Source organism: Crocodylus porosus, unplaced genomic scaffold, assembly GCF_001723895.1.
Source record: "Crocodylus porosus isolate Cpor-Errol unplaced genomic scaffold, CroPor_comp1, whole genome shotgun sequence".
NCBI classification, from domain to species: domain Eukaryota; kingdom Metazoa; phylum Chordata; order Crocodylia; family Crocodylidae; genus Crocodylus; species Crocodylus porosus.
The window spans coordinates 43,465,186-43,479,248 of NW_017728947.1; the positions used below are offsets into that span (position 1 = coordinate 43,465,186).

The window sequence follows — 14,063 nt, forward strand, 5'->3', positions numbered from 1 at the left end:
AAAGTGAGTGGGAGCACAGAAATCTTGGCAGCTATGGGCAACTTCTTTCTGCCCTTCCCTCCTGGGAGCAGTGGGAGCTGGCCTTTCTCCTCATTTCTCCCTCTCTGCCTGGAAGCAAGAAATGAGGGTCCCAATGCAGCTGCCCCTCCAGGCCTGAGCAAAACAGTAGCCTACTGTGGGAAGTGACCTCCCAGGTCATCAAGCCCAGTCACCTTCATTCGTGGGCAGCCATGTTATACACTTGCTTTCACAAAGATAGCAAGCTAATTTAAAAAACCAGGTAGGCTGTTTGCTCCTATAGGAGAGCTCTTTCCGAAACACCAGTGCTTCTTCCGCTTCTCCCAGCATACCCATTTGCTCCTGTGCCAACACTGTTTTTTGGCTTAAGTACTATATTTTCCCAGTCTTCCCCATGCTCGCACAACCTGCGATAGCTCTTCACTGCCTCTGTTTTTGCTAGACCAGGCATGGCAAACTTGCATCACAGGTAACACAAGAGAAACAGCAGCCACTGTATGTCACGTGGCAGATCCAAAAGGGGACAGAGATCTCAGTAGCAGACTGGGCAGGGAGCTGTAAGCACAGCAGCAGATTGGTCAGAGACCGCAGGGCAAGAAGCACAAAGCGGACTGATAGATTGGGCAGGGAGCACAGGGCAGGGGGAAGAAAGCAGAGCAGCCTGCGTTGCTCCCCCACAGCTTTGCCAGATCTTAAATATGAAGTTATCATATTAGAAGCTCAGAATTATCATATTTGCTGGAAAAGTACTGTACACTAAAATGTGCAAATAAGCAGCAAATAAGTCCTTTTTACTTGATATTGCTTGGCTTAAATTGCGGGTGAGTGAGAACTGGGTCATCACAGTTCAAGCATTTCTTTATTTTGAGGCAACCAGTCATAAGAAAGTGCCAACAGCAAACTCAAAAGGCAGTATAGACTCCCTGAGACTGACTTGGGTTTTGCATACATTGCATCAACAGTGATCGTGCATTTTGACTGCTTTGACTATCATTGACTGTATAAGGGGTGAAATTTTCGTGCAAATACGGTAATCATCCTGCACCGGGTAACACTGGCTCCAGCTCAGAGCTTTGGGCAGCTGCGTCACTCACCGGCCCCGCCCGCGCCTGCGCGGGATGAGAGGGAGCGCGCGGGAGGGTGGATTCCCTGGTGTTACACCATTCTCCTCACCCCTGCTCCGCGTGCCCCCGGAACCTTTGTGGCACGGGGTTTTGCTCCCTGCCGGAAGTCATTGCCATCCGTACCCCATCTCCACCCCGCGACGGCGGACGGCGTCCTGGAAACGGACGGAAGCTGGGCGGGAGTGGACCTTCTGGCGAGATGCTGAGCGCCGAGCGCTTCTCGCTGCCGGGCCCCGAGTACCTGGGTAAGGGCAGCGGCGGCTCCGGGCGGAGCGGGGCAGGCAGGACCTCCGCCTTGCCTCGCCTCGCCCGCGGCCGCACCAAGCCCCTTCGGCGGGGACGGGGCTGCCCCGGGCGCTTGTGTCTGCTGGGGGCGGGGGCGCGTGTGACTTTCCCCGGGGCCTGGACGCCGAGCAGCTGCAGAGACAGGCCGCTCTACCCGGGACCTGGGGTCTCCTGGCACTAGGGATGCCCTCGGGAGGGTGGAGCTGGGGAAAGCAAGCAGCACCTTGCCAGAGAATGGGGAAAAAGAAAAAGAAAAAGTCGTCCGTCCTTTGCCTGTGGGTGCTTATGTGATGGATGCACAGACGTGCAGGCCCTGGGCTGCAGCCCAGGGGTGGCTGTGTGGAGCAGAGCCACCGCCCTGTGCTGCACGCAGTTCTTTGCATGGTGTGATAAGCACAATGTAGGTTCGCACAGCCACGCAAAATCCGTGGAGTCCATTCCTGCCCTGCCCTTCCTGGAGAATTGGCTTTATATTTTGCTGGCTCTAGTTTTACCACCTTGGAATGAGACTTGGAGACGATTTTTTCCCCCCCCAGAAATGGCCTGAAAGAATTTTTTAGCAAAAAAATGAGATTCTGCAGCTGATGTTGTGTAGTGATCCTTTTGTGTCACTTCAGCAGAGATCCATCGACCTCCTGCAGTGGTGCTCAAAGGGACTGCTTGTTCTTTTTTTTTTCTAGCTGCAAGTGTCCATCTACTCGAGACCTGTCCCAACAGGATCTTAGCTACTGCTTAATGATTCACTGAATGAAAGAGTGAAGTGTTCTGACATTTCTGTTGAACAGAAATAAATATTGTGGAATAAAAACAATGTATTCACTTGTTTATTCACGTCATTATTAGCTGGGCTGTGAGAGACAATTGCTTTCTAATCTCCTTTCCCTTGTGTTTGATCTTGTTATGGCTTTATATTCAACCTCCTTAGCCTTTTGCCCTGCAAAGGGTTACAGTTCTAAAGTCAGGGTTATCTTTGTATAAATAGTTTGTTGTGGCAATTTCTCCACACTGCAGAGGCTCCTCTTGTGTGAACACAGACAAGAATCGGTTTAGTTTGTGACCATTGACCCCTGGGATCATATATCTCCTCCCACCCCTCTTGCAAGTTAAACTCAACTAGGTGCAGAGAAAGGCTAGCAGTGTCATTGGGACAATAGACAGCATCTCTTACAAGTAGAGGCTAAAAGAGCTCGCCTTATTCATCTTATGAAAATGAAGGGCAAAAGGACATGTGAATGCTTTATCTAAGTACATCAGGGTGAAGAACACTGGAGAGGAAGAAGCTATTTAAGTTAAATGACACTGCTGGCACAGGAACAAATGGGCGTAAATTGACCGTGAATATATTTAGGCTGAAAATTAAAAGACAGTGTCTGACCATCACGGGGTGAGGTTTTGGATGCGCCTTCCAGTGTGTTGCGGGCAAGCAACGTAATTTTAAGATGGAGCTTGATGAGTTTATGGACAGTGTTGTATGATGCTATGTACTGTGATAGGAGAAGAATGAACTTGATGCCCCAGTTGTGTTACAAAGTTACAAGATATTAGAAATGCAAGATCACCATCTTGCTACTTTTTTACCATTGAAATTCAGACGTGATTTTAGTAATTGGCCTCTTTAATCACCAGCAAGTCAAACATTTTTGTGGCAAGGATTGAACTTTAGTTTTAGCGGTTTTTGAGGTAGCAGCTGCTAAAATTGTGTTATAAGCGAGTAGGGGGAGGAGGTATGGTGGTAATGCTTAGATCTTAAAATCATGTCATACCATCTCTTGCCATGCCCCTGCCTACATAGCAACACTAAACTACCACAATAGATCAGATTCTTGGTTCATTTAGTCCAGTATCCTATCATTTACACTGAGCAGAACCAGGTGCTTCAGAAGAAAATGCAAGAAACCCTGCAGTAAGCAGATATGAAATAATATCCCCTGGGTTAAATGCTGTGTTTTTATCTTGTACAAGACACCCTGGAATAAAATATGCACCTTGTTTTTGAGGGGCAGAATGGGGAAAAAAAATCTTTCCTTGTAGTAAGTAACTGAGTAGCAGCAGCTAAGGAGCTGAGCTTGCTTACTGTTCCTCATCCTCTGGCTTGCTGCAGATTTTGCTTTTGCTTTAAGATAAAGCATAAGCAGCATAAACTGCTGTTACTGCATTTCCTCACATATACCATGTACTTCAATTTCCAGCAACTGTTTTTTGGGGATAAAGGAGTGTTTTATATGTGAGAAAACATATATCTTTTTAATACTTCTTGATAGAAAGAAAGATGTTATTCTATGAGAACTCATATTGCTTTCAAAATTCCCATTTTAATAATTAGTGCTATAATTCTGGATTTATTTTCTTATCTATTTAAGTGTCCAATCCTTCAGTGAATCCAGCAAAATTCTTAATCTCAACAGTGTCTTGTGGTAGAGTGTTTCAAACACAAACATTATGTTGTGTAGGAAAAAACTTGATCCTATCAATTTGAATGTGTCATTTTTCAATTTAATTGACTCTCTCTTTGTTTTTGTATTGTGAGAGTATGAATGAAGATCCTGATTAACTTTCCTAAACACTAGCTATTAATTTTCCGTATTTCATAATATCCCATCTGTCTTGTCTTTTCTAAAATAAATAATCCCCTAAACATTCTTACTATTAATATCTGATATAAAAGCATCATATTTTTGAACTCGAGAAACCAGTACTAAATGCAGAACTCCGAATGATTCTGCACTATTGATCTGTTTTTCATAATGAACTCCATCATGTTCATTTTGTCCCTGATTTTTTTGTTTGCTTTTATTTGGCTGCACATATTAATTGGAGGTCTTTGATCTGTCTATACTGAGATGCAAGTCTTTTCCCCAAGTGGCTGGAGTTAACTTAGACCCTTGTAAGGTGAATGACTCACTTTAGTTCTTTCCCTCCATTTACCATTTGCAAGCATTTTGTTGTTTCTTCCATCATGTAACCCATTTACCTTATGTGATTTTGAAGTTCCAAACAGTACTGTATCCAGTTTCCCCTATATCAAGCCCAAATACAACCAATAACTTTTGTTTGGTTAAAGCATATCTTCCTGCAAGGCATCTGGTCTTGATTTAAGGATTAAAAAATAGAAGCTATCACGTCTCTTGATTCTTGTTCTAATGGTTAATCAGCCTTACTGTTAAATGTATTATGTGCCTTCTGCTATCGGTTATCAATCAGCTTCTAGTGTGCCTTTCTCCATTAGACTAGAGGCCTTTAGTATCCTGTACTTCAGCATCTTCACAAGAAGAAAAAACCACTAATTAAAGTTAGTTATGTAGATGACCAAAACAGATATATTGTTCCCTTAAGGTGTCTCTGTCAGCCCTCAATTCTTGTGGCCCTTCTCTGATTTTTTTCCAACATTCTTTTCATAATGTGGACACCAGACCTGAACACTGTAGTCTAGTAGCAATCTTGCCAGTATTGCACGTAGAGTTAAAATTGCTTCCCTATTTCCTACATGCAAGAATCCCATTAATGCTTTGTCTTAAAATATTGCACAGGGAGCTTGTGCTGAGTTGTTTGTGCACTACAACTCTCTACATCCTTTTCAGAATTCCTGCGCTCCGGAACACAGTTCTCTATTATAGCTACTCCTTGCTTAACATTGTAGTTACGTTCTGGAAAAATATGACTTTAAGCGAAATGATGTTAAGTGAATCCAATTACGACACAGTTTGTTACCTACTAGCAGGTGGTGGCCAAACAATGTTATAACCGAACATTGCATGGTTTTAAACAAGTATGCTTTCTAATAGATCAGCGACATAATGACAAGAGAGTGTTAAGTGAGGAGTACCTGTATATCCATATGGCCTGCATTCCTTGTTCCTAGATATATAACTTTGGATTGGGTACACCAAAACGCATTTTGCTTGAGTGGGCCAAGGGGATCATGTGAAAGCCTGGTTCTCCTCATTGTTTGCTACTCTGCATTCTGAGTTATATGCTAATTTTATCAGCAGTGCCCTAACACTTCTAGATTATTGAGGAATACATTGAATAGCACTAAAACAAACATTTATCCCTCTGAAACCCCACAAGAAGTATCCCCGCTCATTGACAATTCTCCATTGACAACTACTTTTAAGAGAGAGGACAATGACAGCATGTTCTAAATCAGAGGTGTTAAAATCATCAGGCCCCATGAGGCTGCATCAAGGCCTGTGCACTGGATTCAATGTATAGGGTTGGTCTAGCATGGGTTTTGTGTGCAGCAAGCATCCCAAACTGGCCCTGTGCACCACATGCAGTATGTGGGGCCAATCTGGTTTGCACCACATGCAGCAAATACATGTGGGTCTAGGCTGAGACCCTGGAGTAGCACTGTGGGCCAGATGATTAGCTTCCTTGGACTGGGTGTGGCCTGAAGGCTGTATGTTCTAAATGGATTAAGGCATGATGTATGATATAGTGATAAATTTTATTAATTAAAATGTTTTGCAATAGCAAATCAAATCCCCTACAAAAGTAATTGGATAGATGTAATATACTTAGACCTTTATCAAGTAAACTTTTAATCTTGCCATATAAACTAATCGGATTTATTTGACAAAATCCTGTTGACAGACAAGAATTATATTTCCATCCTTTATTAATTTAATCCTGTTACATTTGTGCCTGGAACTGATGTCAGGTTTACCGTTCTATAGTTGCTCAGGATTTATATTGTCAAAGACTTGCAATTATATTAGCACTCATCTCTCCCTACCAACCTGATTTGTAAGGTAGTATGTCAAAAAACCCTCCTTCGTTTCTCAGTTAAGCAGAAAATAATCAAAAAAAGGTGGTTTAGGAAATTGGCTACACACTGGAAGGGCATGGGGGACACATGATCCCCCCCCCACCCCAGATTTCTGTACTGACAGTGAGGTGCAGGGCATGGGGCCACAGCCTGGCTGGAGCCAGGGCCTGGCAGCAGTGAGGGTGGCAACATGATTTCTGCACCAACGGTGGGACATGGGGCAGCAGCCTGGCCAGACCCAACCTCTGGCAGCAGTGATAGCATGAGGTTGTGCCCCCTCTCCTCCACACTGTTAGCACTTATATGTCACCTATGGCCTAGGACCTCTGTGTATGGCTTTCAGTCATTTTGTGAAGTACACCTAAGCATAACATCTAGTGAAGTAGTAGGTTGTAGCCTATGAAAAATCATGCCTCTCTGAGCCAGTTAGTCTATAATATGCCACACTGTTATGCCTTCTACTTGAGCATAATCAGGAAAGTTTGTTCTTTTTCATGCCTTTGTTGAAATTGTGTGTAGTGGACTTTAAAAAAACCAAAAAAACTTGTAAGATAACTATCCTGTTTCCTGAGGTATCAGGTTGTAAGGGAAAATCTTTCATTTTCCTCAGAGGCAAGGTCGCTGCATCAAGATTGATTCTAATCCAGGTCTGTTCAGTAGAGGGCAAATGATGCTTCCTGTCTTTAAGGTCCTTATACTTTAGGGTCTTTATCTCTGTGGCATTTGGAGCTGTTTCAGTTCTAGAAGGAAGCAACTGAACTCATTCATATCCGCACAGAAGCTCAGTGTGCCCCTTCCACTAGATGCCCGATACGTTACTTTAATTTGTGCCACTTTAGCATGTAATGCTAGTGTTTTCAACCTATCCCATTTTGGGGAGACTCATAATTCTACTTCGAAGAGTTGCTCTAGGCTGTAACTTGTAGACCAGTTAAACAAATGAGTTAAGTTGGTTTTTAGTTTTAATTTTTTAAAAGTGAAATAGGGACCTGGGCTAAGTATAGACATTCGAAAAGCCCAAGGCTGAACTGATTCAGTCTTTTCAGGTTAGTTTAAGCTGCAAAGATTGAACCAATAAGCAAATGAACAGACGTTCACTTGTGATTCAGGAAATGCAGCCACATTCCTTCAGTGGCTCAGGCCAGAAGCTGGGGGGCACTACAGCATGGCTTTCCGGCCTGTAGCCAGCATGGGCTGTTTATTTGCTTTTTCTTTCTGCTGCCCAAGAGGTGTCTGGGATTTGCATTCCACAATCAGACTAGCAGGACTCTGCAAGGTTGCTCATCACTTCTTCCTGCTTCCAGGTGCCTCTGGGATTTATAGTTCACCAGTGCAGCCAGTACTAAGCTGGCAGGGCAAGGCAACTGTGTATTTGGGGGTGGGGGGTAGAGAGTGAGTTTAATCCCCTTCCCTGGCCCCAGATCCCAGCCAGGGTTTGCCTGTGGGGGGACAGTGAGCCAGCCCTTACTGCTCCAGGTAGGGAGCAGAGGGACAGGACCAGCCCTGCTCTCTGGGGCAGACAGCCAGCCCAGTCCAGGGCTGCAGAGCATGCTGGGATACTGGGGGACTCTGATTTAACTTGAACCAGGAAGGGGTCTGGGACAGCAGTTTCATAAACCGGTTCAACCTAAATCAGTAAAGTCTGATACTGCATTCAACCAGTTTTATTTTAAACCAGTTCAGCCATTTTGAAACTGGTTCATGTGCACTGAATTGTTTGTTCTGTTACAGGTTTAGACCAGTTTCTGATCACTTAAACTGGTTTATGTGTAACTTCTGTCCCTAGCCTTAGTGGACAGGTTTAGCTCAAGAAAAAGGAATAGTTCAGGTGGGGTGGCAGGTTTTATATAGGTGCCTGCTTCTAGAATGAAATTATTTATTATTTTATTTACTGTACAACCTTATATGCAGGAAAAGGCACTTAGATGGATATGCAAAGTAGAGAAAGGTAAAACCAATTGCATTAAAATGGACTTCTGCAAATCTTAACCCCCCCAATCAATGTTTTTCATATTTTTCCTGTGGGAAGATTCCTTACAGTATCATAAAGATACGGTGGGAGTAAGGCCGGGAAGAAAAGCATAGTTACAGATTTCTCCTCTAAGAAGCAAGCCGTGGTATAAAAGTTTGAGAGAAGCTGTGGCAGAAGTAGCTTTGCTGTGGAATATTTGTGCATTCCCAGTGCAGGTTGCAGCAGCAGTCACCCATCTTGGAAGTGAATCTTGCTTCTCTTTCTCCAGGAGGTAATCTAGTCGAAACATATTTATTGGAACAGACTCTTAATGGCTGTTAGAGGAGGGCTAATTTTCCTTCAAAAACATCTGGATATATTATATTACTGATCCTATTAGTTATATTTTCTCTCAAATATATATTTTTAAAAACCAAAACAATGGTTTCTTAAATTGACAGATGTGCTTTCACAAAGCTATTTGCTGTTTTCTTTCACTAGAGGAATGCCAGTAAAAGCAAATAATGCTTGAGAGAGAGCCTTTGAGCCTTTTTCTCTTTTTGTATTGACCTGGCTTTGTAAAAGCTCTTACGCTTTGTACAGAATAAGAAGCTTTCTCCAGCTGCCCTATTGTATGGCTTGAGGTTTTGTTAATACCATTATCTGATATGAGATTACAGGTAATTGCGATAAACAGGATTTGGTTTCTCTAATCGCATTCAAAAGTCTGTGTTGCCTCAGGTTATCATATCAGGTGTTCTTTGAAGAGACTCCTGAGATCAGCCTGCTCTCTGCTTTCCCTTATCTGGAATGGACCAGCTTCCTTTAGGCCCCCTCAGTATTAGCAGGGGCCAGACAAGTGAAACGGGTGCCCAGACCATTTATTATGCAGAACTGCTGCTTTGATGTTACATTTTTTTTCCCTATTTGACATCCTTCTGTTATCCAGCTTATGCTTTAAACATACATTCTGAAGAGAAATACAAACTATTGTGAATTAAGTGGAAGCTAATAGTGAAATAATTGAGCTATTTGCTACAGAGAAGAGTAACTGGAAATAGAGTTTGTGGGAGGCAAGTTTTAAATGGTAGGAGTTGCAGAAGATTAGGCTCTTGACCCAGCAATGCTGAGGATGAGGTTAGGCACAAATGGGACTTGTGGGGTAGGTAGAAATGAAACTGAGGAGTTTTATAACAGGTTAGATCTTCTGAAGTGGGTTTTTTTTTTCAGTCAATAAGAAGTAATTGGAAATATTTGATGTTAAGTGTGGCAATGTCTTTCTTTGTATATGTGTAATAGTTAGTGACTAAAATTGGAAGGTCACGGTGGTAGGAACTGTAATTAAAATGAGGAAATATCTCAGGGATTCCTTTCTGTTACTGATTTTATGGTTCTGTGTTGGTTGCTTAATTCTTTATTTACAGCTGATAAAGCATGACCCAAAGTCTGAAGCAGACAATTAGGTATTTAGAGTATTGTCCTGCTGATGCAATTGTCCTCTTTCCTTTCAAGCTATAGGGAAAAGTTTACTCTTTCTTTTGTCTTAAAAGAGGTTCAATTATTTATAGCTGTTTTCTGACCTTCTTTGGATTAGTTTCCTCCCAGCCTGTAGGAAACTCTTTTCCTTTATCCTTTGCCAGCTGTAGACATGTGAGAACATGATTTTGGTGCCAGGAAGACATCTTGTAAAACATGGAACTATTTAGTGCCAGAAAATAGTCCTCTCTTTCCTCACTGCTCTTTTCTTGTGAGATGATGTCTCAGGAGTGATGAGCAGAGAGAACCACTCTGTTCTTGGCAACCAGAGAGGCCCCTGATTCTTATAGGACTAAAAATAGTTTCCAGAGAGAAGTGCAGTTGTGCGAAGTGCTTCCTAATGGCCAGGGCTTCACCTTCCTTCTGCAAACTCATGGGGAGTATTCGGTGGGGTGGGCAGAGATAAGGGGGAACTGTTTTATTTAAAGAAAATGTTTAATTTTTTTTTTACTCTAACACTTTAGAGCTGGAGTTTTGAGTGCAGTTTTCAAGGAGTACCTTCCAGTGGAGGGCCACCACTCTGGGTTTCAATTCAGTATGTTTGCAAGAGGGAAACTGGACTTCATGTATGGTGCACTCAGACTAACAAATTGCTGCACAGTAAGTGCACAAGACTTGCCATTTGACTTTTTAAATCTCTTGCTGTTTAATAAAGTAATGTAAAGAATGATTGTGGGTCACTGGGGCTCCCCTGGAAGGCTGTGTGTGGGTTGTATGTTGTACATCCCCAGCCTAGAGACCTCAAACAAGATTAGAGGGCACTATACATGCTTATAAAATATAGTCCCTGCCCAAAAAAGCTTACAGTCCAAATTGAAAAGACAGATAAAGAGTTTGAGAAAGGAAGTACTATCTCTGCTTCCTGGATGGGGAAATAAAGCATGGAGAATGACTTGCTCAGTCTGTGGGCAAGCTAAGACTTGAACTGGCATCTCCTGAGCCCTAATCTGTTGTCTTCATCACAACACCATGATTCAACTCAAAAGCTAGGTACAGATATTCAAAAACCCCAGGGTGCAGTCAATCCAAGTTGCATGGTTTTCTGTAAGCAGCATAGCTTAGATCGGTTGTGAACAGAACACACATTCGCCCTTTGGTGGAGAGCAAATCTTAGACTGAGATCCACCATTTTAAACCAGCTTGTGTGCACTGGACTTCTGTTTGATTATGAGTATAGACCTGTTTTCTATCACTTATAGCAGTAAAAGTGTGTAATGTCTGTACCTGGCCAAAGAGCTGCTGGTATGCTAAAGGAGTCTTTTTAAAGGTGTTATGAACACCCTGATTAAAGCTACTACTCTGGTGTCCAGATGGATGGGCCAGACTCCAGTGTTTTTTAAAATGAGAGAGACATGTACATTTCCGTGAGCAGTTGCCTTTTACTACCTTTTTTGCCCTGTTTTTTAGTTATCCTTCTTTTATGCTGGAGTTTTGGAGTGTAAAAAGAGCTGCTGCATTACAGTTTGGATCTGAATAGGTAGGGGAGGAGCAGATTTCAAGTAAGAGCTACTATTTAGGAAAGCTTATGCACCTCTGATTTAAATAGTTTATAAGGTGCCTACCTTGCTTTCCATGTTTGAAATAAGAAACACTGCATTCTTATGATGTAATCAACTGGGCAGAGAATTCCTTTTACTATGTTGTTAACATTCTGTGTAAACTAATTCAGATAAAGATGGAAGGAACAAGAAGTAATAGCCAAATATCAGGGGCTATCTTTGTGGACATATGGCTATCAGCTTGTATGTATTTACATACCCTATTAAGCTGATGTGGCAGTTTAGCCCAGAGGTTTTGAAAAAGTAAAAAATGATCAGTGGGGGCAGTTTTTTTCCCCCCCACCAATCAGACCTCGGAAAAGGAGAAGGCTTGCCCCCCTCACCCAGGGACCAGGTAGGGATACTGGACAAGAGAGTAGACTCACCTCTCATGTCCTACCAGCCACCTGGAGGGGGATAAAAGGAGCAGCACACCTGCCCACGGGGAAGAGAGGACAATGAGGAATGAAGGCAGAGGAGTCCCAAAGAGCTGGTGAGAGCTGGCCAGTGGGGCCATGTTGTTGCCCCAGAAGAGCCCTGTAGCCTGGGAACCACAGGAGGTGGCTTGGCTGAGGATCATAGCTGCATTCTCAGGCTCTAGCTGCTTAATGCGCAGAAGCGGCGCGCAGCACAGTCCCAAAGTCCTGAGCCGCAGGTGGCAGCTTGGGCATCCGACCCCCAGCAGGGAGGCCAGGAACTCAGCATGCAGAGGCAGCATGCAGCAGGGACCACAGCCCCAAGCCACGGGTGGCAGCTTGGGTTTTCCAACCCCCCCCCCACAGCGTGAGGCTGGGCAGCTCAGCGTGCAGATGGCACGTGGAGGATTCCAGAGGGACAAGAGCCTGGAGCCACAGGCAACAGTCCAGGCATTGCTAGCTCAGTGCTAGAGTTCTCGTCTGCCACGTGGGAGACCTGAGTTTGATCCCTAGCTAAAGCACCAGAGGTTGAGTTGCCAGGGAGAGGGAATCGCCACTGGATAGAAGGGTTTTCCTCATCTCTTTCCCCGACCCTGCCGCCCCTCCAGGGTGCCTGCACCTCATATGTTGTGAACCTGCGCCTCATATTTTGTGAAACCCTGCACCTCAAGCTTGTTGTTGATTTCCCTCTACTAGATGTATATGTGTATCTTACCTTTGCTGAATCCCCTCTCACCCTCCTGCACCAATTGCCCTCCCCACGTGTGTCCTATCTTAACCTGGTCCTTTTCCTATTAAACCTGTTAAGTTACAACTGGTCTTGACTCTACTCTATAGGGGAAAGGAGGGAAGTGGCTACCCCTCCCACAGTGTACTAGCACTCCCTTCAATGGGAGAGGGTAGTACCAGCTGGGTTACACCAATAAAAGAGCCATTTTGGCTGATGGTTTTTAATAAAGTAAAATGAGAAATCTTTTTCTCTCCTTACCACCAAACAAAAAGGCAGTCCCAAGTCTCTGCACTTTTGGGTGCTATTACAAGCCTGTTAGCTTTTTTGCTTCTTGCACTACTTCAGGAATTCAGGAACAGACCAAGGCAAAAACACCCAAATATTAAATTATTCTTCTTTATTAGAGAAATACTTGTGTTTTTTTTAATGCAGCTGTCATGTTAATATTTAGATGTATTTCGGCCTCTGCATTTCAAATCCTTGCCCCTTTTTCCTCAGTGGAATGAACAGTATGACTCTCAGTAGAATGAACGATACCCCCTGGGTCAGTGGGTCCAAGTAATTGCTGTCTAAGGAAGGAGCTGCTGGTTGGACAGCCTTAATTCAGGGAACACCATCAGATTAGTGCAGTTAACTTGTACATCTGTATGGGTGCAGACAGATATTGCCCTTGTGCACCATAAACATTTTTATGTCAGCACAAGTTGTGAGCGAACAGATATCTGAGCCTCTATCCTGCTCCAAGTGCCAAAAATATTGCCACCACCAAAGGTAGTCACACTTTGTGATACCTTAAATAGGAGGATGCTTTCTTGCTTATTGTGCGCAATGGGAATTTCCCTGAGCAGGGCTCCTTTGGGGCTTGTATCAGGTGGTCGTGACCCAACCCGGGGCATGTCTCTGCAAGCAGGAGAACCTGTATGGGGGTTCCCCTGCCTGCAGATGTGCGCTGTGGGAATATCCTCCAGAAGATTCCAGTGGCACATATGGCTTTGCCACTGGACCCTGACTCATGCTCTTCTTGCAGATGCTGACTTGGGGCATGATACCTGGGGTCGCTGTCCCACAAGATCCAACTGCCGAAGCTCCAGGAGCAGCAGGGACCCAACCCTTCAGGACAATGACTCTGGGTCTACATCTGTCTGTAGATGCCAGTGAGGTGGATAAGCTGTGCCGGAACATATCCCAGTACAGCTGATCCCATTTCAAAGAAGACTTCTATTTATAGCCTATGAAAAAATACTTACCAGTACATTTTATTGTTACTTGTAACACCTCAAGTTATTTTGAAAGAAGTTAAAGGGTTGGGGAAGATCTCAATTTTTTTCTCCATTTATTTACTTCACTACTTATTTGAGTTCATTTTCTGTAGATTTAGTTGTACTGTTTCCTCTGTATGATTAATTGTTTTTCCTTTTGTTAGTACTAATATTTTTAATGCAGTGAAATGGAAGAAAAAATGTTACTGTGAAAATACAGATGACTGGATTTCATTTTGAATATGCCCTTTTTAAAAACAGTCATACCACCTTGAGTTAGGTCAGGTAGGCTTGGCAATTCATTCTTATAGATTCATAGATGCTAGGGTCGGAAGGGACCTCAATAAAGCATCGAGTCCGACCCCCTGCATAAGCAGGAAAGAGTGCTGGGCCTACATTACCCCAGCTAGATACACATCTAGCCTTTGCTTGAAGACC

At 43.6% G+C, this 14,063-nt stretch overlaps 1 protein-coding gene across 4 annotated transcripts in view; it reads left to right on the plus strand.

The window, feature by feature from the left end:
• Nucleotides 1-1,194: 1,194 nt before the first annotated feature.
• Nucleotides 1,195-14,063, plus strand: part of CUNH11orf49 (chromosome unknown C11orf49 homolog) — a 126,503-nt gene continuing 113,634 nt past the window's right edge. For 2 of the 4 annotated variants that reach the window (XR_002103979.1, XM_019551505.1), the window contains exon 1: nucleotides 1,199-1,387. Coding sequence is in view for 2 of the 4 variants with exons in the window: in XM_019551505.1 (XP_019407050.1) it covers nucleotides 1,342-1,387 (46 nt within the window). In the remaining 2 variants the exon portion in view is untranslated. Of the gene's footprint in view, nucleotides 1,388-14,063 lie in introns of all 4 variants that reach the window. The other 2 variants (XM_019551506.1, XM_019551508.1) reach the window with 2 other exon arrangements.